General features: G+C 41.8%; 1 protein-coding gene across 1 annotated transcript in view; it reads right to left on the bottom strand.

Moving 5' to 3' along the window:
* TULP4 (TUB like protein 4) overlaps window positions 1-26,989 on the bottom strand; it is a 237,499-nt gene that overhangs the window by 27,464 nt on the left and 183,046 nt on the right. Inside the window, exons 6-7 of the mRNA XM_056567101.1 lie at window positions 11,502-11,636; window positions 1,691-1,857 (exon numbers count right to left, since the gene is read on the bottom strand). Coding sequence (XP_056423076.1) covers window positions 1,691-1,857; window positions 11,502-11,636 — 302 coding nt within the window. The remainder of the gene's footprint in view (window positions 1-1,690; window positions 1,858-11,501; window positions 11,637-26,989) is intronic.

The raw sequence follows: 26,989 nt of genomic DNA, 5'->3' as shown, positions 1-26,989 counted from the left end.
CTGCTATAATTGATGCAGCTTCATGCTCTGGCTCCTATTGTATCAGAGAAGACAGCAGCATGAATCACACTTGGTCCAATTTTGAATGGAAATGGAAGCACACATTGGGTTTATGTTCACATACTTCAGATCTGATGCAGATTGGTTGTGAATTTTATGTTCTCTATTGAAGTTAATTTGGGAAATCTGCAGCAAATCGGCAACAAAACCGCAGCATATAGACAATACACTTTACTGAATGTTTTGGGTTTGTTTCGTAACTTACAGTAAAGGCAGGTTTCACACTGTCATACTGCAGACGCATTTTTGTGTCTGCATTATGGCTTAAAGTCACACCCCGTCCCCTCAATGCAAGTCTATGGGAGGGGGCATCCCGTCCCCTCCAATAGACTTGCATTGAGGGGACGGGGTGTGACGTCACACGGGGGCGGAGTCGTGACCTCACGAACTTCCCTTCCCGAGGTCGGGACCCAGACCCTCCAGCACTTCCGGACCAGAAACAGGTGGGTGCTGCATGCTATATTGTTTGTGTGTGTGTGTGTGTGGGGGGGGGGGGGGGGGGTACCCAGCGGCAGGACCCCCATGATCAGACATCTTATCCCCTATCATTTGGAAAGGGGATAAGATGTCTAGGGGTGGAGTACCCCTTTAATGTTCTGGCCTGACTGAGGGGCAGGGCTTGTGGCTAAAATACAGATGCAAAAATGCTGATGTAATATGCCTGTTTGCAAGGTGATATAAGCCTAACAAGATCAATTTCCAAAGAAGAAATAATAAGCAAAAAAAAAACCCCAATAAACTTTATGTATGTTATATCTAAGTTGTAATATAAATGTAAGTTATATAAACCTGGCATAGTTTTGGGGCTGATTCATTTGTGTATTTCCCTACAGAATCCATGTGCAATAGGCCTCGCATTGTTTTCAATAGGAATCCGTGTAGTAGGAGTACACTTAAGAAATAAATGGTGACATGAATCTGTCTGAATTTCAACATGGAAAGGGTGCACAATACCACACATAAAATAACGCCAAAGAATAATGGGGGGGTGGATTGATTAGTTGGCTGGAAAAGAATTCAGATGATCAAGCCATTGTATAGAATTGTAGTGGTCAAGCCCAACAGTTTGGTTGTTTCAATGTGACCCTCAAATCCAACAATAGGTCTCATATAAGATTCTGTCAGTGCTGGATAATAAAGAAGACCTGTAAATATCATAGATGTGCACACAAAACAATGGGTAAGGTACCTGCACCTTACCAAATGGCTATTGGACATAAGAGTCAGTGCTATAAGGAGGATGGTCCCCATTATTATGAATTTTGGCACATTTTGCTTGCTTTTCGACTTTCCCTGTTGCATGGCGTGGTGGGAACTCGCTCCATCTGTTGTTTATGGGAGCACTAATGAAACAGAGTTTCGGTATGTCCAACACTCAATGCATACAGAGTATCCTGACACAATGCTCCATGCAGCGGGAAAAGCAGGGACCTGTTTGCTGTGAACCTCTGTGATCTCCCGTCGTCTCCACCGTGATCAGACATTTACACCCTATCCTGTGAATAGGGGATATGTTTTTAAATCCCTGGAATACCCCTTTTAGGTGGATTTAGGCTTTGAACAAATATGTTATGCAAGAACATCTACATTAACACATAAAACTAGAATTAATGCTCAACATTTTTCTTACCTGCACTGGGGTCTCCAGAGCGTAGATATGTTCTCCACGGACATTGTAAAATTTGATGATGGCACTTTTAGGGGATGGACCATTTCCAAGATCAGTTAACAGATTCTGTTTCTCGATCCCTGCGACAGCCAGCAAATCTCCTTGAGTGCACCACTGAACCACCACATCTGAAAATCAAAAATGCCAACCTTGAAACATATACAGCAAGACACCATTGTGCTTTTACGAAACAATTTTGGCTTGTTTGAATGAACAGATCTATGTAAGAAATACTGTGGCAAAACTCTCCATCTCAACTAAGTTTTATTGTAGGCATTTCTACTATTTGTGTTGGGTAGAGAGATCCCTCTTTGTTCTACAAAAGATGGGAGTCTCCGATTTCTTGCTTTAATACAAACTTGTACAGCATGTGCTGCCAGGAAGGCCAGCTGGAAAGTGAACAAGGGAAAGATAGATGATTATGCTGCTAATTAAGGTAACAACGCTACAGTATGAGCATTCCTATAACAGAAGGTATTATTACGGTAACAACAAACATGCCTGGAGATAGATATGAAGGTTTTCACTTAAAAAGTTCTGACAGCAATCCTGACATGTCTGTTTAGTGAAAGTTAGTCTGACTGAATGACAGTTAATTGGCAGAAAAGTGCAAAGCAAATATGCTCCCGAATTTCTGTTTCAGAGGGAATGCAAGTATTTACCATAAAGGACATGTCAGAGGAGTCTCCACCACACACTGCACCATTCTGTAGATTCCACTGGTTTTGATTTAGAAATAATGTATTTCAGCAGAGTACAAAATGTTGGCAAAGCCAACACTAAAGTAAAAAAAATGAGATTAGGGCTGCACAATTTGGGGAAAATGTGCGATTGTGATCATGGAGGTAAGTATTGCGATTTTGATATGAGATTGCAATATAATAAAGAAATGGTAAAATCCACCCCCCCCCCATTTCATGTCCAATTCTCCCTTTTCATTCATATAGCCAGTCTCCTCATACTATGAGGAAAATAGCTATATGAAATGAGGGGAGTGGCTATATGAAACGAGGGGAGTGGCTATATGAAACGCGGGGAGTGGCTATATGAAATGAGGGGAGTGGCTATATGAAATGAGGGGAGTGGCTATATGAAATGAGGGGAGTGGCTATATGAAATGAGGGGAGTGGCTATATGAAATGAGGGGAGTGGCTATATGAAATGAGGGGAGTGGCTATATGAAATGAGGGGAGTGGCTATATGAAATGAGGGGAATGGCTATATGAAATGAGGGGAAAGGCTATATGAAATGAGGGGAATGGCTATATGAAATGAGGGGAGTGGCTGTATGAAATGAGGGGAGTGGCTATATGAAATGAGGGGAATGGGCTATATGAAATGAGGGGAATGGGCTATATGAAATGAGGGGAATGGGCTATATGAAATGAGGGGAGTGGCTATATGAAATGAGGGCAATGGGCTATAGAAGGGGAATGGCTATATACATGAGGGGTATGACTAGGTGAAACGAGGAGAATGGATTACAGGAGGGGAATGGCTATGTGAAATTTCATATAGTCATTTCCCTCATTTCCACCACCACCCCCCCCCCCCTCCCCTCTAATAACCAATCCCCTCCTTTTCATGTTTATTAAGTGAACATGAAATGAAGGGGATTGGATATGAAATGGTGAGAAATTTACTTCATTCCTCCTCTATTTAATTTCATGTCATGTGCCGTGCCTTTCCACACAGTCTCCGGCATTATTCTGATATATTTCTCAAATACTGAAGACAACAATATCTATCTATCTATCTATCTTAGTATAACAGTATAATAAGAGATAGCAACAACAAGAAAATTGTGTGCTTCTGAGACTTCATGGTAGTGTACATAGTGCCCTAAGGGCAACAAACAGCCACTTAGTTGCAGGTGATATCAATAAACAGAAAGGAACAAAGACATAAAAAATGGAAAAGGAAAACATAAGGGGAGTAAGATGGATATGGAAAGAAAAATAATTTTAAAACTTAGGCATCCACGTCATCAACTAAAAATCCACATAGCATGCAGAACAAGAGGGTGGAGAGGAAGGAAGGATTATCAGTAGAGATACAAGTGGGCAAAAGCAACACAGGCATTTTAGGAAGTCCAGGTGAGTTGTTTTACTTAAAAGGGTTATCCAGGAAAAAAACTTTTTTATATATATCAACTGGCTCCAGAGAGTTAAACAGATTTGTAAATTACTTCTATTAAAAAATCTTAATCCTTTCAGTACTATGAGCTTCTGAAGTTAAGGTTGTTCTTTTCTATCTAAGTGCTCTCTGATGACACCTGTCTCGGGAAACGCCCAGTTTAGAAGCAAATCCCCATAGCAAACTTCTTCTAAACTGGGCGGTTCCTGAGACACGTGTCATCAGAGAGCACTTAGACAGAAAAGAACAACCTTAACTTCAGAAGCTCATAAGTACTGAAAGGATTAAGATTTTTTTTATAGAAGTAATTTACAAATCTGTTTAACTCTCTGAAGCCAGTAAAAAAAAAGTTTTTTCCTGGAGTACCCCTTTAACGTGTTTTTATTCATATTATAAAAAAAATCTTAATGATACTTATCAAAATGATACCAACATACAGTACATTGGATCATAAACTCACTAACATGGAAAAATCCAAAAATTAGGTGTAGCTAAACATGTCTAAAAAGTAAACCACAAAAGGTTCAAGAGTCTTTCTTTTCCTTGCACTAAGGAGAGAGGGCCATCTTAAATAGCTTGTCTGCAAGGGGAAGAGTTTATCCTGTAGTCTCTCATTTGTGCAAAAATTCGGATCAGGTCCTTCAATCCTGGGTTGCTAGCCAACAGTGACTAAGGGCCCTACTAGAGGGTTCACAATGCTGTCTCAATAAGAGCTGATGTCGTAGATTGACGCTCATTTACAGAGTCTAGTATACAGCACGGTAATCATGCGGAGAGGGTAACACAAAGAATCGCTATATTGTTCTACAGCCCTTAGCTACCACCACTCGTCAGCCGCACAGCCTATTCTGCCAATAATTTTCATGTGTGTGTCTACTGCTTCCAAAGGATATCTAAAAACTAAAGTTCACTGCATCTTATTTTAAACATTTTGTCAGCTACCTGTAAGGTCTAAGTGGTCACAGAACATAGGTTCTGCATGCATGGTCTAAGCGGTCACGTGGGCATAGGCTCTCATGTCATTAGGACGTGACCACTCTGAAAAGGTTAAGCATATTCATAGGTGGGGGGACTTTTGGCAGCAGAAGAGATGGAGGCAGGGAAGCACGGAGAGCTGGGTCCCGCCTCGATTGGGAAAAGGAGCATATTTGCATTTTAGCAATGGAGGCTCTAAATCTGCAATGGGACCATGGATCTGAGAGAGCAATGCATAACTTTACCCAGGTACACCCGCATTATAACACAATGTACTTTGTTTAGTGAGAGCGAACTAGCTGTCAGATTCACTTTAAAGGGGTACTCCGCCCCAAGACATCTTATCCCCTATCCAAAGGATAGGGGATAAGATGTCAGATCGCTGCGGTCCCGCTGCTGGGGACCCCCGGGATTGCCGCTGCGGCACCCCGCTGTCATTACTGCACAGAGCGAGGTCGCTCTGCACGTAATGACGGGCAGTACAGGGGCCGGAGCATCGTTACGTCACGGCCCGCCCCTATTGACGTCACGGCCCGCCCCCTCAATACGAGTCTATGGGAGGGGGCGTGGCAGTCGTCACGCCCCTGTCATAGACTTGTATTAAGGGGGAGGGTCGTGACGTCACGTCAATCCTGGGGATCCCCAGCAGCGGGACCGCGGTGATCTGACATCTTATCCCCTATCCTTTGGATAGGGGATAAGATGTCTAGGGGCGGAGTACCCCTTTAAGGGTAGGATCACACTTAGCGCATCCGCAGCGATTTCACACTGCGTATGCACTGATTGCAGTCACAACAGTGAGCTCCCTGCTGTGGCTGGGTAGCTTTGTGTGTCCGCTCTTAGCAGCGGACTTACAGCTGTAGACACAGTGCCTGCTAGTAGCAGATGTGCAGTGGTAAATTCGCCGCTACGAGCGGACATACAGAGCTACCTGGCCGCAGTAGGGAGCTCGCCAGTGTGAAATATGTGCTCTGTGTGATCCTACCCTAAGATGTACAAATGCCCTGATAAGATGATAGTTGAGCTGTGATTGGTTGCTATGGGCAACAATACATGTTTTATGTTTTAATAAATCTGCCCCAATAGGTTAAGTCAGTATATAAGGCAGCAAACTGGCAAGGGTTTTATGCAGGTGATGGGAAGGAGCGACATTCAGAAGATTAAAAAGGTGATGAGGTGGCTGCCCTCAAGACCAGGGAAAGGGTATGACCCCAATCCAGAAGAATGTTATATTTTAGTAGTTCCAAACAAGTGGGGGAGGGGTGTCTTTGTAATTTTGACTTCCAGCAGTAGGATCCCCAGACACGGATGTATTACTGTCCCATTTTAGCATCTGCTGGCACTATGCGCTGCTAATAGAAATACTTTTCATTCATAGCGCTGCAGGGGTATATGTATACTGATGCGCTGGGGGGGGGGCAGACATATAGCGTTATCTGCCCCCCAAAGCGCATCTATATACATATGCCGCCACAGTGCTATGTATGAAAAGTATTTCTATCAGCAGCATCGGGTCGGCCAATGCTGCTGCTAGAATGCTTTCCCATATAGCACTGCAGTGGCATATGTATATAGATGTGTTGCGCTGGGTATATTATACATGCGCAGCAGGGGGCACATTATACATGCGCTGCGGGGGGTATATATTTATTAATGCGCCGGTGGGGGGTATATGTTTGTTAATGCGCCGGCAGGGGTATACATTTATTAATGCGCCAGCGGGGGGTATATATTTATTAATGCGCCAGCGGGGGTCATATTTCTATTAATGAGCTGCAGGGGGCATATTATAAATGCGCTGGGGTCTAGATATATAGGCTATTTGTCTGCCCCCCCCCTGCAGTGCTATATATCTTTCCCCCCCACAGCGCTTTTAATATAGATATGGCCCCCCCCCCCTGCTACTCACAATGTTAATTTTTAAATTAACATCGTGAGTCCCCCGGTAGGAGCCAGATTGGCTCCTCAGTACCGGCCACTCAGGGCTCCCTGCGGGGGACTTAAAAATGAAAGTTACACGATACATTGCAGGGTTGTGGAGTTTGCGGCCAGCTCCTCTGCTTAATAACTTCTGATCGTGTCTCAAAGGTGAGACCCGGAGCGATCAATCCCTCAGCCCCTGTACTACAACCCCCATCATGGAACATACTCTGTTCCATGATGGGAGTAGTAGTAGTCCCGGCTGTGGGAGTCTGTAGGCAGAGGTGTTACGGCCATACATGAGGGATGTTATAACGGGTCTTAACGGATGAATATTTATTCAGCCGTTAGCACCCGTTATTTCATCCGTTATTATACAGAAAATGGACGTTTAATAACGGGTGAATGCTCATAGTGTGAAAGGAGCCTAATCTTTTCCCTAGCTGTTCAGTACGTCACAGGGGCATTCGCCCTAATAAGGGTGACCTCCGTACCTCAGGTACCTTACACTACTCTCACTAGGGATTGGGGATAGATCTATAGTAAATGCAAAAACATATTTTACACAAGTGCCAATAACAGTAGGTAAAGTGCAAAAATAATAATTAGGGGGAGTGCCCCAGTGACGTACCGAACATCTAGGAAAAAGATTAGTGGAGGGACAGAGCCTATATAAAGGGGACATATTATTAACATTATTACTTTTGTGTTTTTCTTCTCATAAGGATTAGAGTAGATCGACTAGATTAGGGGGACAACTTTTCCCTGATGATAACCACAGTTATCAACCCCCACTCATATATCAAACTTGTTTACAGAGGTGCCATAATATACTTTTAAATTATAGACTGGTGGAAAACAGGGTCATTATTTTGTTTTTAATGACATTATTAAAAGTAAAATTTTAGGATGTCTTACCCCAGTTTCAATTGATTTGACTTTACATTGGTGGGGCTCTCTTTATGATGTAGTAGATGCCAATTATTTGGTCTCTGCATTAATATAAATTGTTGGTATTGTCTCTGAAAGAAATCATCCCTCAGAAATCACACAAAAAAACTTATCCGGCTAATCCATGTGAGTACATAATACTGAGGAATACAAGTATGAAAATTCTGAAATCCTGACCTCACTATCGACACTACTCCCTTCACACGTAGTTCTTCTCCCTCCCTGGCACCACTATTATGACGGGCAGATCTTTACACTGTATCGAGGATGCAACATGTATCTGAAAGGGACAACACACGTTGTCTTCTTTAAGCACAACTGTCATGAGTTTTTAGCCCCCAGACTACTACAATGTTGTTACAGATGTCCATAACATGAGTGTAACCATACCTTTATCGCTTTTCCCCCTTGTTTTATAACTTATGAAATACATTTATCCAGCGGTCAGGCACAGTTGGATAGGTGTGGCTTGGGGTTCGCAAAGCCACGCCACTGCCACGCCTATCCTCTCCTTTCAGTGCTGGGATCGCTGTGTAGTAAGACACAGCGCATGCGCCCCTCCTGACGTGCGCGCGCCACCGCCCTACATTGACAGAGTGTGCGCTCATTGCGCAGGTGCAGTACTAGAGGAAGGGAGGGGCGCATGCACTGCGTCTTACTACACTGCGGTCCCAGCGCTGAAAGGAGAAGATAGGCGAGACGGCGGCGGAGCTTTGCGAACCCCAAGCCACGCCTATCTGACTGTGCTTGACCGCTGGATAAATGTATTTTATAAGTTATAACAGAAGGAGGAAAATCGATAAAGGTATGGTTACACTTACGTTATAGACATCTGTAACAACATTGTAGTAGTCTGGGGGGCTAAAAACTCATGACATTTGTGCTTTAACATCCGGAGGAACACCGCACCACTGCCTTCGTCCTTGCATTAGATGCCGAGAAGGCGTTCGACTGGCTATGCTGGGAGTAAGCCTTCTCGATTCTCCGCCACATGGGTTTCTCAGAAGCTTTACTGACAGCAATCTCCTCCTTTTATGCTACACCATCTGCTAGGGTTTTTGCCAATGGCACCCTCTCGGAAGAATTTAATATAGCTAACGGCACAAGGCAGGGGTGCCCCCCATCCCTTTTATTTTTATACTATGCATAGAACCATTAGCCCATGTGATCAGGTCGGATAGAAGCATTTCTGGTTATCAAGTGGGTGTCTGTGAACATGTCATTTCACTTTACGCAAATGACATCATTCTAATATTGACGGGGCCTTCTATCTCGGTCCACGCAGTTATGGATAATATCCACTTTGGTACACTTTCATATTAACATCTTAATGCTTTGAAAACGCCCATCCCCCTTGCACCTGATCTGGTCTCCGATCTGAAGCATTTACACCCTTTTGACTGGCAACCCTCCAGTTTTACGTACCTGAGCATCAAACTGACCTTCCCGCCAAAGCCCTATATGCAACCATTTCTGAGCCTCTATTAAAAGATATAGAGAAAGAGACTAAACGCCTTGCACAATAAGACATATCCTGGGTTGGCAGGGTAGCAACCTCTTGCCTAAGTTTCTGTACCTTTATAGAACTTTACCTATTCAGGTTCCACACTCCTCCTTCTTGCAAGCGCTACTTTCCAGCTTTGTATGGTCAAGAAATAGACCCCGATTAGCCTCTTCTATCCTGGCAAAATCTAGAGAAGTGGGAGGATTGGGGGCTCCAGATTTACTAAGCTACTATGCAGCCACTCTGATTAGGTTGCTTCGTGGTTGGTAAAAAAATTATCTACATACCCCCAGGGTACACAAAGAAAGCACTGTACTCAGTGCATGATGTTCTTCTACTAAGCCTTTGGGCACACACTAATTTTCACTCTAGCAACCCTATCATCAAAATGTCATGTTCTATTTGGAAACTCTACCTAACCTCTATAGACTCTTCATATGTAACTGATCTAAAATCCCTTCCCAAGTCATTTATCATGGACTTCACGAGGTATTACCCAAACCCACCAACTCTTAGACACAAATGGCACCTTTCAGACCTTGAAATCTGACTATAACCTATTCAATAAAAAGTTTTATAAAATATCTTCAGGTGAAACACTTCCAAGCTAATACATCCCCCTCTGGACTTAAAGGGGTACTTCACTGGCCAGCGTTCGGAACATTTAGTTCCGAACGCTGTATGTGCGCTGTGGAGGTAGGCCACCCCCCTCGTTGAGTCAGGCCACGCCGCCTCAATGTAAGTCTATGAGAGGGGACATGGTGGCCGTCACGCACCCTCCCATAGACTTGCATTGTGGGGCATGGCCTGACGTCACGAGGGGGCGTGATCTACCCCACAGCGCGCACACAGCGTTCGGAACTAAATGTTCCGAACACTGGCCATTGGAGTAACCCTTTAACCCTCACACACTCACATTCTTATTTCTCACTAGCATCTTGACAGGCATCCAACCACTATCAGGCATTTACATTCAGATTATGGGAAAGAGAGTTCGATAAGCATATCTCAAAGATGGAATGGAAATACACATTTAAAATGTCTAACAGGGCGTTCCACTGTGTCTCTCACATTGAATCAGTGTTGAAATCATCTTTGCGCTGGTATTACACACCCGACCGCTTGGCAGTTACATACCCTGGGTCTTCCTGTTTATGCTGGCACAATTGTGGACATAAAGGCACATTACTACATATTCTATGGAGCTGCCTTGCTATTCAATTCTTTTAGGATTCTTGTAGAACTATGCTACCATGGTATCCCCACCTGATTTTAGTGTTTTTGGATATGGGTTAAATTCCCTCTATCTTTAGAGATTTGATTTGTCTGGTATGCATCATGGCCAAAGTGTCCCTCACTAGCCACTCCGATGATACAGAAAAATTAATGCCTCTTGCATGTTCGAAAAAGTCATAGCTTTGGGGTTGGGCTCACTTCATAAATTTTTGGCGTGGTGTAGCTTCTGGGTCTCCTCCAGATTTGACAATGTCTCCTGTTGAGTTTGGTTTACAATCGCCGGTCCTCTTATTGATTTCACTATTTTACAGACAAGTCGATATTATGATCCCACAAACTTTAGCCATGTCGGACTGTGATAGCCTAACGATTCTTAATTTGGTGAATTTGTGCTTTTAGTGCTGTCTTTTGGAATGTTTTGGACAATTTGCGTTTCATACACCCTAGTGTTACCTATATGTTACCTATATACCAGTACTGTGGTTTGGTTCTTTTTCTCATCCCCCCCCCCCTTATGTTACAGTAGCCTATGTTCTTCTACTACTTTGCTATGCACCTCAACTATACATCATGTAGCGCTATTTTCTCTGTGTTCAACAATGAATACTTGCTAGAAGGATTTCACATGTCTTACTAAAAAATTTCAATAAAAACTATTAAAACGAAAATGCTGCAATCCCTTAATGTGTAATGTATTATTTTAATACATTCAAAAATTACAGGTCTTAAATCCGTCCATATTTTAATAAGTGTTTCATAGTGACAGGCTCTCTTTAAATTTTCATTTTCATTTAAACTTTAATTTGCTTCTTTGACATGCCGTCTAGTAATTTATTATACTCTCATACTGCTGCTATTAATTTACACTACATAAAATAAACATAAAACCCAAACAGAATGAGCTCCGAGGGAAAAAAAAAATCTAAATCTAATTTACCAGATTACAAATTATTGCCCATAGGTGTCATCAATTGCACAAAAAGGAAAATGACTTTCAGTTATGACATAAAGAAGACTGAAGAATGAAAACAAATGATGCAATTTCCGTACCTTTCAGTCCTGAGCGGATGATGGTTGGTGACAGGTCATCATAGTTGTTCATCAGGCTAATATCTCCAGATGTAAATCCAACAGTAAGTAGTGGCTTAATATTCTCCACTGGGATGGGATATGCAGCAGGGCCATCTGCAATGATCAATCAATGCAATGTAAGCAGGAAACTAATAAAGCAATCAATAAAATTATGTCAATACAACAGACAATATCCTGTGCAGCATGACATACTGGTGAACTATCATTACACCAGATACATAAACTAATAATTCTTTCCCTTAAGACTTTATTACTCACGCTGAGAGGCCATGTGTTTTTTTTTTATCAAAGTGTTGCATCATATAATGTAATATTCTTAAAATTGTGATTTAAATAAAAAATTGCCTACATATGAGATACAAAAACAATGTCCAAATATAGCCTCAGGTCCATATGTCGCATCTACAGGACTTCTTTTTATGCTAAGATTTATGCAAAATCGACATGAAGCATGAACTTGTAAAATTGCTGTAATAAAACTTTATTTTAAAATTTTTCTTTTTCAACACCCTGATATGCAGTTTGCAATCTGCCCCTATTTTGACCCTTTTCTCATATGGATGTGCCACTCCATGTAATATATCCTAAAGGTGGATTGTGTGTGTCCAGAATGCTGCGGTCATCACTTGCTCTCATGGTTTATTTCTGTACAGATTGCTTCTCCAGATTATGGGGGATCTTTTCTCCCCTGTGCTGAGGAATGTGTGATTTCCCACCCCTGCAGAGTCTGTTGTATATGCTCTACACATTAGAAGAAGTGGTCCCAGAGACGGCTGCTCCAGAATTCTCCAGAAAAAAACAAAACAAGAAGGATGGTATCTGCGGCCCCTTGAGGATATGATGTATAGTTGAGGCAATGATGCAAGCGTCCTACTGGTATCAGAAACTTGTTTATTGTAGATAAAACATACCGTTATGGCCGTAAATGGATAAATAGATGGAATGTAGCGGAATAAACTACTATTAATGCGGGACCTGGCATAATATAGACTACTGCAGTTGGAGCGGAGTGTTATCTATACATGCCATAGACTATGGGTATAAATTTCTGCATAAATCCAGATGTGGCTTCACAGCCATAATATAGTTTAGTTAAACATTTATACAATGCAATGTGCATATTGGTTCGGCATAGATCGAAATGCAGCGTTATTGCATTATCTGATATATATATATATATATATGATAAAATAAAGTAAAGTAGAATGAAGTAAAAGTATAACCTAGCCATAACTCGAACCTAATCGTTTTTAGTGTATGTTGCCCAGGAAATTTAATAAAAACAATGGTGATGATACCACCCTGTATGTGCCAAGTACAGTATTTGTGTATCGCTGGGCTAAGCTCACATAAAAGAAAACTACCAAACTACATATTCTCTACACACTTCTACAAATAGAGCCAGTGTGAGCTCTCTCCCTGCAAACTGCACTTTCTTCCCAGGCTATGGAACCAAAGGTTGTCAATACGTTGGGTGGTGCATTTAGAAGGTCGGTATGCTGCACGATTTAACAGTATAGGCGTGACCAATAGGCCAGCATGGTACTTCCATCAGAAGCCTTATAGGTGTTCAACTGTAAGGCTAGGTTCACACAGAATTGCCAGCCGGACAAATTCCTGCAGCTCAGACTGCGCGGACATTACAGTCTTCATAGACGGACATGTGTTTCATACAAATTCCGCCTAAAGAAAGTCTGAAATCATTTTTTCAGCTGCGGAATTTCAGAGGCTGAAATTCTGCCACTGAGATGCCATAGTATGGACTGTACAGTGAAATCTCATTGACAGCTGAACCTGAATTTATAAGCGGAATTCCGCATGAATATTCCACGATGTGAACCTAGACTTATACTAAGCTTCCACCCGTCTTGTTAAAGGGAGGCATAAGTAGCTGTTCACCAATATTTTGCCCCTGTGCAATATCTCAAGTTTAGCATACGGGCTTGACTGTCTCCTATAAATGATTGTTAAGACTGTTTTACATAGGGGCGATAATTTGGCAAAAAATGGTCCGTCATAAAGTGTTAATCGACTGATTTGATCCTTTGTGTGGCTATAAAAGCATGATTAGCCACACATCTCCCTGTGTAAAGACAGGATGAGCAGCCAACAATGATGAAATTTAAGGACTGCAAGGTTAATCAAACCGTGTAATGTCATTAAACTAGCACAGATCTGCCATCGTGATTACCTCCCCTCCCCCCCCCCCCCCACCAAAGTAGAAGGACCTTTAACATGTCTTGTATTAGAAAACATAGCCTTTTTTCTTTGCACACAAATTTAGTTCCTGATTTATTTTCCTTCCAACGGACACAGTACAGGTCATTGGATCTATGCTCTGGAAAGACCTCTCTCCTGTCCTATCTCCTGTGAACAACCTCTATCTCCTCCCAGCTGCTATCTCTAATACTGAGAGAAAGGGTGGGGGACTATACTAGAGAGAGCCCACACAGCCAGGAGCACTGTGTTTGTTGTTCGAAGGACCAGGACAGTCAGTTATGTGAAGGAATACTGTGATACCGCGATAATAATATAATTTAAAAAAATAATTTTAATTTTAGGCCATACCGCCCAGCACTACAGAATAGCTGCCTAAACTTTAAAACAGAAAACGTTTAGTCAGATTTAAAGGGGTACTCCGGTGGAAAACTTTTTTTTTCCAATCAACTGGTGCCAGAAAGTTAAACAGACTTGTAAATTACTTCTATTAAAAATTTTTAATCCTTCCAGTACTTATTAGCTGCTGAATACTACAGAGGAAATTATTTTCTTTTTGGAACACAGTGCTCTCTGCTGACATCACGAGTACAGTACTCTCTGCTGACATCTCTGTCCATTTTAGGAACTGTCCAGAGCAGCATATGTTTGCTATGGGGATTTTCTCCTACTCTGGACAGTTTTTAAAATTTACAGAGATGTCAATAGAGAGCACTGTGCTCAAGATGTCAGCAGAGAGCTCTGTGTTCCAAAAAGAAAATAATTTCCTCTGCAGTATTCAGCAGCTACTAAGTACTGGAAGGATTAAGATTTTTTAATAGAAGTAATTTACAAATCTGTTTAACTTTCTGACACCAGATGATTTAAAAAAAAAAAAACGTTTTACACCGGAGTACCCCTTTTATTCATATTTATTTTTAACATTCTACACTGGACACCTCAAAGTTACTGGACTAGAAAATAAATCTATGGATGAGATGCACAGCTAAGGCAAAGATATAACTAGGATACAGTGTGTTCTATTTATTTATAGAATGCTGAATAACATCATATTCATCAAGGATAAAAAGCAGCGATGAAACAAGCTGTACATATTTAGAAAAGAAGGTCACAACCAGAATAGAATCTTGAAATTAATCTTCAAGTCTCTCCATGGTATATACCAGCTGAACACATGATCTTCTACTTGTAAGACATTGGTTAATGTGTCTTTGCAGATATTGGTTCATGCATCTTTTGTTACTTAACCATTAGTGATTGATCTACCTTTACAAAGCATAACCAAACGAAGAATCATTATTCTTATTGTTATTGATTTGATAGATCAGTAGATTTGATATAAGTGCTAAAAACAGCTGTCTGCAAAGTTGTGACAGTTTTGTTTGTTTCAAATATATATGAAAAAACAATGAAAAAAAAACCCTGGTTAGGCCTTAACCCCTTAAGGACTCAGCCCATTTTGGCCTTAAGGACTCAGACAATTTAATTTTTACGTTTTCATTTTTTCCTCCTCGCCTTCTAAAAATCATAACTCTTTTATATTTTCATCCACAGACTAGTATGAGGGCTTGTTTTTTGCGCGACCAGTTGTCCTTTGTAATGACATCACTCATTATATCATAAAATGTATGGCGCAACCAAAAAACACTATTTTTGTGGGGAAATTAAAACGAAAAACGCAATTTTGCTAATTTTGGAAGGTTTTGTTTTCACGCCGTACAATTTCTGGTAAAAATGACATGTGTTCTTTATTCTGAGGGTCAATACAATTAAAATGATACCCATTATTATATACTTTTATATTATTGTTGCGCTTAAAAAAAATCACAAACTTTTTAACCAAATTAGTACGTTTATAATCCCTTTATTTTGATGACCTATAACTTTTTTATTTTTCCGTATAAGCGGCGGTATGGGGGCTCATTTTTTGCGCCATGATCTGTACTTTTTTTTGATACCACATTTGCATATAAAAAACTTTTAATACATTTTTTATAATTTTTTTTTAATAAAATGTATTTAAAAAGTAGGAATTTTGGACTTTTTTAATTTTTTTTCGTTCGCGTTCACGCCGTTCACCGTACGGGATCATTAACATTTTATTTTAATAGTTCGGACATTTACGCACGCGGCGATACCAAATATGTCTATAAAAAATGTTTTTTACGCTTTTTGGGGGTAAAATAGGAAAAAACGGACGTTTTACTTTTTATTGGGGGAGGGGATTTTTCACTTTTTTTTTACTTTTACTTTTACATTTTTTTACATTTTTTTTTACACTTGAATAGTCCCCATAGGGGACTATTCATAGCAATACCATGATTGCTAATACTGATCTGTTCTATGTATAGGACATAGAACAGATCAGTATTATCGGTCATCTCCTGCTCTGGTCTGCTCGATCACAGACCAGAGCAGGAGACGCCGGGAGCCGCAAGGAGGCAGGTGAGGGGACCTCCGTGCGGCGTTATGAATGATCGGATCCCCGCAGCAGCGCTGCGGGCGATCCGATCGTTCATTTTAATCGCGAACTGCCGCAGATGCCGGGATCTGTATTGATCCCGGCACCTGAGGGGTTAATGGCGGACGCCCGCGAGATCGCGGGCGTCGGCCATTGCCGGCGGGTCCCTGGCTGCGATCAGCAGCCGGGATCAGCCGCGCATGACACGGGCATCGCTCCGATGCCCGCGGTTATGCTTAGGACGTAAATGTACGTCCTGGTGCGTTAAGTACCACCTCACCAGGACGTACATTTACGTCCTGCGTCCTTAAGGGGTTAAAGGGGTACTCTGGTGGTCAACGTGTTTTTCTATTTTTGACTTACCCTATTTGTTTTGTTTCATTTCTATTCTTGTTGTTTAGCCTACTCTATTTCTGTTCTTTGTTTTTTTGTTTCCGTTTGTTTTTTTATCCCCCACTTTGTTTTCCTATCTTTGCTTCGATTTCCTGTTTCTTGCTGTGCTGAAAACTACAAATCCCAGCATGCCACATGCCTTGGCTGTTTGGGGCGGCTCCTTTTTTGTTTTTGTTTGTTTGTTCCGCCCTTTACCCATCCTACTATTTTCCCGGGTCAGCTCCCTTATACACAGCACACTAATATAATCAGCCCTGGTTGGGATGCAGTCATACACACACAAAAGGGACTACAACTCCCAGCATGTGTCATTCAGGAGTCTTCAGTCTGTAGTATAACACCAGCATGCTGCCTCTGTAGTCTCCTGGGGGTTGTAGTTCACCACACCTCTGTAGGGCATACACCAGTGTTTCCCAACCAGGGTGCCTCCAGGTGTTGCAAAACTACAACTCCCAGCATGCCCTGACAGCCTTTGGGCATGCTAGGAGTTGTAGTTTTGCAACAGCTGGAGGCACACTGGTTGGGAAACACTGGTGTAACATGATGTGTATGCTGAATAGGCTAGAACAGTGTTTCCCAACCAGTGTGCCTCCAGCTGTTGCAAATCTACAATTCCCAGCATGCCCAAAGTCTGTCAGGCATGCTGGGAGTTGTAGTTTTGCAACAGATGGAGGCACACTGGTTTGTAAACACTAGCATACACACACACACACACACACACAACACAACTACAACTCCCAGCATGTGTCATTCAGGAGCCCCCCCTCCCACTTCACGTATAGAGATAATTCCCATAATGAGTTTATTCCCCTGCAGTCTATACATCCCCAGCCCGTGCACTTTGTCATCCTACCCTTCAGATAACACTTATCTTCTCTGTGTTCTTACTCCTGTGCAGACCTGCATCCTTAGAATACAGAGCGGGGGTAGGGGAGGTGAGGAGCGGTGTACTATGGCTTCTCCTGTGCAGACCTGCATCCTTAGAATACAGAGCAGGGGGAGGGGAGGTGAGGAGCTGTGTACTCAGCTGGATGAGATGAGGGGGCGTGGCTTATTTCTCTCATGCAGACAGAGGAAAAAAAAAAAGCTATGACATCTTGTCCACAACAGACTCAGAACATGACCGACAGTGGACAACAGTAAAAGAAAACCCTCTGAACTACAGAACTTCCTGCCCAACAAACAGGTAAGAAAAACACACACATGCTGCCAAAACATATAACACATGTATATTGCAAAAAAAACAAAAAACTTACAAAGAAGATGCCATATAGTCAAAAAAATTAACCACCGGAGTACCCCTTTAAAGCGGTACTCCGGTGAAAAACTAACTTTTTTAAATCAACTGGTGCCAGAAAGTTAAACAGATTTGTAAATTACTTCTATTTAAAAATCTTAATCCTCCCAGTATTCATCAGCTGCTGTATGCTTCACAGGAAGTTGCATTTCGTTTTGGAGATCTCCTCAGTCTAACCACAGTGCTCTCTGCTGACACCTCTGTCCGTATCAGGAACTGCCCAGAGCAGATGGGGATTTGCTTGTACTCTGGACAGTTCCTGACATGGACAGAGGTGTCAGCAGAAAGCACTGTGGTCAGACTGAAAAGAATTCCAGAAGAAATACAACTTTCTGTGGAGCATAAAACAGCTGATACGTACGGGAAGGATTAAAATGTTTTAATAGAAGTAATTTAGAAATCTGTTGAATTTTCTGGCACCAGTTGATTTAAAAAAAAAAAATTCCCACCGGAGTACCCCTTTAATAAGTAATTTAGAACCATAATATATATATATATATATATATATATATATATATATATATATATATATATATATTTTTTTTTTTTTTTTTTTACTTTTTCCGCAATGTGGCCAAATGATTCCTTATTTTGTGCAGGATGGGGGAAAAAAAGCTAACAATCCTTACCTGCCCCATAGCTGCCGATCCGAAGTCTTCCGGTTCCCCGCCGCCTCCTGGTTCTTGTGACTCGGTGACCCCACATGGACTGCTTTTTAACAATTAACTGGCCATAGCCCTGATCCACCTCAGTGAGCAAATGGCTCAGTGGGGTCCACGTGTCACACGAACAAGTGGTGAAGAGTGGCGGAGATGTCTGATTTACAGCTGGGAAATTGGGCACATGAGTAATGTTTCAGTTTAAAGGAGATATGCAGTGCTGGACATGAAAAACAACTTTGCCTCATATTATAGCTCTTGAACATACAGTCATGACCTTAAATGTTGGCACCACTGAAATTTTTCAAGAAAAATAAATATTTCTCACAGAAAAGGATTGCAGTAACACATGTTTTGCTATACACACACGTTTATTCCCTTTGTGTGTATTGGAACTAAACCAAAAAAGGGAGGAAAAAAAAGCAAATTGGACATAATGTCACACCAAACTCCAAAAATGGGCTGGACAAAATAATTGCCGCCCTTAACTTATTATTTGGTTGCACACCCTTTGGAAAAAGGCACTGAAATCAGTTGCTTCCTATAACCATCAATAAGCTTCTTACACCTCTCAGCCAGAATGTTGGACCACTCTTCTTTTGCAAACTGCTCCAGGTCTCTCTTTTTGGAAGGGCGCCTTTTCCCAACAGCAATTTTAAGATCTCTCCACAGGTGTTCAATGGGATTTAGATCTGGACTCATTGCTGGCCACTTCAGACCTCTCCAGCGCTTTGTTGCCATCCATTTCTGGGTGCTTTTTGACGTATGTTTGGGGTCATTGTCCTGCTGGAAGACCCAAGATCTCAAATGCAAACCCAGCTTTCTGACACTGGGCTGTACAGTGCGACCCAAAATCCGTCAGTAATCCTCAGATTTCATGATGCCTTGCACATATTCAAGGCACCCAGTGCCAGAGGCAAAACATCATTGAACCTTCACTGTAGGTACGGCGTTCTTTTCTTTGTAGGCCTCATTCTGTTTTCAGTAAACAGTAGAATGATGTGCTTTACCAAAAAGTTCTATCTTGGTTTCATCTGTCCACAAGACATTTTTTCACAGAAGGATTTTGGCTTACTCAAGTTAATTTTGGCAAAGTGTAGTCTTGTTTTTTTATGTCTCTGTGTCAGCAGTGAGGTCCTCCTGGGTCTCCTGCCATAGCGTTTCATTTCATTTAAATGTCGACGGATAGTTCTCGCTGACACTGATTCTCCCTGATCCTGCAGGACAGCTTGAATATCTTTGGAACTTGTTTGGGGCTGCTTATCCACCATCCGGACTATCCTCCGTTGACACCTTTCATAAATTTTTCTCTTCCGTCCACACCCAGGGAGATTAGCTACAGTGCCATGGGTTGCGAACTTCTTGATAATGTTGCGCACTGTGGACAAAGGCAAATCTAGATCTCTGGAGATGGACTTGTAACCTTGAGATTGTTGATATTTTACCACAATTTTGGTTCTCAAGTCCTCAGACAGTTCTCTTCTCCTCTTTCTGTTGTCCATGCTTAGTGGCACACACAGGCACACAATGCATAGACTAAGTGAACTTCTCTTCTTCTTATCTGCTTTCAGGTGTGATTTTTATATTGCCCACACCTGTTACTTGCCCCTGTAGAGTTTAAAGGAGCATCACTTGCTTGAATCAATCTTATTTTTCCATAATTTTGAAAGGGTGGCAATTATTTTGTATAGCCCATTTTTGGAGTTTGGTGTTACATTATGTCCAATTTTCTTTTTTTCGTCCCTTTTTGGTTTATTTCCAATACACACAAAGGGAATAAACATGTGTATAGCAAAACATGTGTTACTGCAATCCTTTTCTGTGAGAAATACTTTATTTTCTTGAAACATTTCAGGGGTGCCAACATTTACGGCCATGACTGTAGCTATTCAGCAAGGTGACTCTTGTCAAAATTGGTTCAGCCATTCTCCCGCTATGGCACCCTGAAGATCCAAGCATGCAGTGTGGAGCTTAGTGTTAAAGACTACACCCCCCACAATGCCTAAATTCTACATCCTGTTAGTTCCTGTCCTCCCCCCTCATCTCCCCACTTAAGAAATTATAATAGATCATGCCCTGAGCTCCCTTTTAGAGATGAGCGAACTATTCGATTCGTCACAAACTTCTCGGCTCGGCAGTTGATGGCTGGGCTCGGCAGTTGATGACTTATTCTGCATAAATTAGTTCAGCTTTCAGGTGCTCCGGTGGGTTGGAAAAGGTGGATACAGTCCTAGGAGAGAGTCTCCTAGGACTGTATCCACCTTTTCCAGCCCACGGGAGCACCTGAAAGCTGGACTAATTTATGCAGGATAAGTCATCAACTGCCGAACCCAGAAGTTCGTGACGAATCGAATTTACTGTAAGTTCGCTCATCTCTACTCCCTTTATATGCATATCCCCACCTACCTGAGTTCCTTACTGCTTCCCCTTCTCAAATGCAATACGATCTAATTATGTAGATACACACAGCTCACATAGCTAGAAGTGCCGAAGCAGCAGTGTGTGACGAACAAAACTCCGCACAATAGTAAAATCATAAATCTTTAAAAAGTACACAGAATGTCTTGTTTAAAAAAAATCTATGTCATTTTGCTAAACAATATGTCCCCTTACCTCTATGTCATTGGTTACCAACGAGAATGCCTCCAAGTGTTGCAAAACTACATGTTCCTGCATGACTGGAAAGCCAAAGGCTATCCAGGCATGCTGGGAGTTGTAGTTTTGCAACAGCTGGTTGGTAAACACTGTGTACATGTAGCAGAGCTTAGTGTGTGATCATGTACATGTAGCAGAAATTAGTCTGCGGCATGTTTATGTAGCAAAGCTGAATGTGTGATTATGTGTATGCATGACCACTAACACACTCAGCTCTGCTGCATACACATGATCACATACTCAGCTCTGCTGCATACACATGATCACATACTCAGCTCTGCTGCATACACATGATCACACATTTACATAGAACAAACAGCTGTACCTCCTTCTCCCTCCCAGCACATACAGTGGTATTCTTAGCTGTGCGGTCACCATAGTTACACTATATACAGGTGCAATCTCCTGCACTCATCAAGAACTGTGGGAGTTTGAATTTTACACAATTATACAGATCTACAGTCTGTACAGATCAGCTACAAGCTCAGTGAGCCACTCAGGGCACAGCACAGCAGCTTATGAATATTCAATATGTGGGATGGTGCAAGTCGGGCATGGGAGGTGGAAATCCTCCTGCTGCCTCATTGTAAAAGTGTGATGTGTGGTCACGAAAATGGCCGCTCCATTCACTTGCATAGGGTGACGACAGTAACACCAACAGAGAACTACTGAGTTTCCAGCAGGAGCAAGCCCCTGGCATAGCGAGCTATGGCTACATATAAGGTAATGTAACTATATTAGGATCTTATATATCTTTTGCATTGGTGGCATTATAACAACTATTACTCTGTGCTGCAATACTCCTTTAACCCCTTAAGGACCGTTTTTGCATTTTCATTTTTTCCTTCTTACCTTTAAAAAATCATAACTCTTTCAATTTTGCCCCTCCCATGATGGGAGTTGTAATTTAGCAGCAGCTGGAGACACCCCTTTTCTGAACTACAACCACCAAGTTGCAACTCTTGGGCGAGTGGTTGATACAGGCCGGTGGCCGGGGCAGAGGAGCCGGCCAGCTCCCAGAAATATGAAACTACATTGTAATTTCATATTTCCCAGTCAGTGCCGTGATTGGCAGGTTCGTCTCGGCCAATCACGGCACTGCCCGGGAAATATGAAATTACAGTGTATTTTCATATTTCTGGGTGCCGGCTGGCTCCGGGCATGAGCGGCGGCGTGGGGGGGAGGTAAGCGGTGGCAGCAGGGAGAGATGTGCGGCGGCGGTGGGCAGATGAGTGGCGGCGAGGGGGGAGATGAGCGGCGGCCGGGAGGTGTGGGGAGATGAGCGGCGGCTGGGGGGGTGTGGGGAGATGAGCAGCGGCGGACGGAGAGAGATGAGCAGTGGCAGGGGGAGGAAATGTGCGGCGGCAGGTTAAGATTACGGGGGGGAGATAAGTGATTTATAGGGGGCGGTGAGAGGGGAGATATGAGAAGAGAAGGTGGGTGGGATTATAAGACGGAGCCTGGGCTCCCTTGTATGGCTGTGATTTCATATTTCCCACTGGAGCTGTGATTTTGGCTCCTGGCAGGAAATATGAAATACCAATCTCCAAAGCAAGTTTTGTAAGCCAGGTCCGGGCTGGCTTACATTTACGCTGTTTTGGAGGGCTTGCGACTTTTTTGTGCCGACTTTCGCACTTGATAAATCCCTGACCACTGCAGGGCGAAAACCAAAATTTGCTTTGGTAAGCTCTTTGTAATTTTTTGCTTACACAAAAAAGGCGCACAAAAAATTGCTTATAGGCGCACATGCGACTTTTTATGCGACTTCTGTAAGCAAAAAAGAGCTCTAAATCCCTTGATAAATCTCCCCATTGTGTTTCTGTATTCCAGCAGCCTTAACTTTTTAAATAGACATTTATTGGTACAATTTTGGGGGTACATATGGTTCATCAACTAATAAATAAATTTAAAAAAGAAAAATAAATATTAAACAAACAAACAAGGTCAGATTGCAGCACTCCAGACAAGAGGATTAGGGTGAAAAAATCTTTAGTTTATTCCATCCAAAGTGCAACGTTCCGGTAGCCCAATGCAACCATTTTCAGGTTACAAGTGAAATGTGTAACATATAAATAGGGGTAACGATTACATTGCTCATTTACAGTAAGGTACAATAAAGTGCATGATCAAAATATTACCGTAATTCATACCATACACAGATGGCAAATGTGCAACTCATGATGATTGGTTATTAGTGTCATTGGTATTCACATAGTGTACAGTACATTCTCAATAAAGTGCAAATAGTGCTCAGTAGGATAATGTAAACAATTAGTAAGAAGTGTACAGTGATTATATCAAAACCGGAACCGAGTTTACGCTCATCAATAAGAAAATCATCCCGCTTGACAACATAGTGTAGGGATGGCGTCCTACATGTGCCGGCGTACAGACCGGAAGAGAGAGCACAGTTGGGGCCAGTCAGAGAGGAATATCGCCTTGTGGAGTCAGTAGAGTTCAAAGGTTACGTGCGCATGCGGCAGGGTCATCAAAAACACATAATAGAGTTCTGTGGTAGGTATGGGCAAAGTAATTAGCAGTATGATGCAAGGTTCCTGATGCCACTGGGCCACGGCAAGTCTCGAAGCTTCATTAGTATCCGCCATGCTACCTTAACACCATGGGAACCACAGTGTATCAGAGTACAAACATCCAACACCAGGTAAGGGGCAGCCAACAACAGCTGCCGCCCCCCCCCCCCCCCCCCCCCCCAGATCAGGAGTGCTGTTTTACCAGGAGAAGTGCATAGAGACAGAGGACACATTCGGGCAGAACCGCATCTAGTGTGGATGTTTGTACCCTGATACACTGTGGTTCCCATGGCGTTAAGGTTACATGGCGGATACTAATGAAGCTTTGAGACTTGCTGTGGTCCAGTTGCATCAGGAACCAATTACTGCCAATTACTTTGCCCATACCATAGAACTAGTATATGTTTGCCGACGCTGCCACTGTTTGCCACAGCGTGCACGCGCACATAACCTTTGAACTCTACTGACGCCATACGGCAATATTCCTCTCTGACTGGCCCCAACTGTGCTCTCTCTTCCGGTCTATACGCCGGCACACGTGGGACGCCGTCCCTACACTATGTTGCCGAGCGGGATGATTTTCTTATTGATGAGCGTAAACTCGGTTCCGGTTTTGATATAATCATTGTACACTTCTTACTAATTGTTTACATTATCCTATTGAGCAATATTTGCACTTTATTGAGAATGTACTGTACACTATGTGAATACCAATGACACTAACAACCAATCATCATGAGTTGCACATTTGCCATCTGCGTATGGTATGAATATTTTGATCATGCACTTTATTGTATTGTACTGTAAATGAGCTATGTAATCGTTACCCCTATTTATATGTTGCACAATTCACTTGTAACCTGCTTGAAAATGGTTGCATCGGGCAATTGAAACATTGCGCTTTGGATGGAATAAACTAAAGATTTTGTCACCCTAAATCCTCTTGTCTGGAGTGCTGCAATCTGAGCTTTTTTGTTCTTTGTATCTCGTGGCCCTGGACCAAGGCTGTTTTGGACTGCTGGCACCATCATTCCTGTACATTGGTTGCGCTGTTTCTACGCCTGGTTACAATATATATTATATAGTAAAAAAAAAAATGTTACTATTAAAAAAGTTAATTTGTTCAACAGATATTTTCTGACATTTTCTCAACTGTGGTGAGAAATTACCTCCAAGCATATTACAAATGTTGTAACGCTAAGAACCGCAGTCTTGTTTTTGCTTGTTCTAGCTGCAAATATGGTTTCAGTGGGAAAACATATCATTGGACATGTTTCATAGATTTTCTCAGTCTATAAGTCCACCATTGAGCTTGTATTTTTCAAAACAACAGAGAAAGAAAATCGTTTGGACAGTCATCACATTGGGTGTAAAATCGTCACATCTCTTTCCAGCTTTGATGTATGTCCATCTCAGTATGAACACGTTTATCAACCTTTAACAGTTATTTGGACTGTCTAATTAGAGTCATGTGAGCAAATCACAAGCGCATCCATGCATACCCTTGTTGTATGACAGAATAAAACAACATATTTTTTGCATTATGAGGTTATTTTAATTACCGTAGTTTTTGCATAAGTTTCCATTATTACATTATTAAAACAAAACAACTCCAGTTCTTTCTGCTTCATTTTTACTCCTTAACAAGAATGATTCAAGGGATATTTAGATGTATTTGCCACCCACTCTTGAAAGTGACTCAGAGACTTGACAACAAGTTACTGATGTTTATAACTGTCAAACTAGAATAGTAGATACATTGTAAAAGTGTTTTCATAGCAGGGATGTGGAAATCCTATCGCCAAACGCCCGGGACATGTAGTTCCGGGCGCCGGGCAGGTGAATTTTTCATAGATTTAGCCCTGTATCGGGCAAGCAGAGCCGGACCGACTTCCCATTTCTTTTTTTTATAATGTCGGTGTAAGGTGCAGGAGCGGATGCAGACTTGCAGGGGACACAAGTCTGCACCTCACACTGGCGCTCAGGGTGTATGGATTGGGCTCCTGACTTGAGCACGCTCCATACTCGGCAGCCCCCGGCTGATTTCAGTAGCCAGGGGCCGCCGCTAATAGCCCGGCATGCTGCAATCACCGCGGGCGGCTATTAACCCTTTAGATCACTGCTGCCAAAAGTTGACAGCGGTGTCTAAACGGATCTTTTAACCATCCCTGGTGGTCTAGCGGGGTGGAGGTAGCCGGAGGGCTTACCTCTGCATTCATGGCTGCCCCCATAGATCTGCATTTGATTGAGCCTGCCTTGCGCGGGCTCAACCAAATGAACACAGATCAATGGATTTCAATAGAACTGCATCGATCTGTATGAGGAATCTAAATGATTCCTCCTATAAAAGTGTGATTAAAAAATCAAAGTTAAATAAAAGTTTTAAAACACTCATTAACCCCTTCCATATTAAAAGTTCACATCACCGCCCTTTTCCATATTAAAATATGTAAACATAATAAAAATAGACATAGTTGGTATTGGCACGTGCATAATTGTCCAAACTATTAAAAAATAACATTTTATATGCCGTACAGTAAATGGTGTTAACGTGAAAAAAATCAAAGAATTGTGTTTGTTTATGTTTATAACATCAAATCCCAGAAAAAATGAAGTAAAAAAGTCCGATCAATACCAAAATGGCACCGATACAAACAGCATATTATGGCCCATAAAAATTTGCCCTCATACAGAAGGAAAAATAAAAATGTTATAGGGGTCAGGATTTTTATTTTTTTTTATTAAAAAGTAAAAAAAAATAAAAATATATATATGTATATATATATATATATATATATATATATATATATATATATAAATTATTTAAACATGACTGAAACTAAACAAATTTGGTATTGGTGTAATCAGGCTGACCTAAAGTATCAAAATAATATAAAAGTTTGACCACAAGGTGAATGGCGAAAAAAAGAAAAGCACCAAATTTGCATTTTTTTCAATTTCACCTCACAAATTTTATTTTGTTTCAGAGCATAAGTTATGGAAAAATGAAAGTTGTCATTACAAAGTATACTTGGCACCGCAAAAAATAAGTCTCCTATGGGTCTGTAGATGGAAAAATAAGAGTTATGGCTATTATAGAACAAGGAAGAAAAACTAAAGTGCAGAAACTAATAAAAACTTTATTCAGATACTATTTTGGTTGAATTTTTTTTTTATCTACCAGGACAAGTGGATATTCTTGAGGGACAAGTAGATTGTGTTCCGCTTTAGTC

Source organism: Hyla sarda, chromosome 3 (genome assembly GCF_029499605.1).
Source record: "Hyla sarda isolate aHylSar1 chromosome 3, aHylSar1.hap1, whole genome shotgun sequence".
NCBI lineage: Eukaryota > Metazoa > Chordata > Amphibia > Anura > Hylidae > Hyla > Hyla sarda.
The sequence above is the reverse complement of the archived record's forward strand: the minus strand, read 5'-3'. Positions and strand labels throughout refer to the sequence as shown.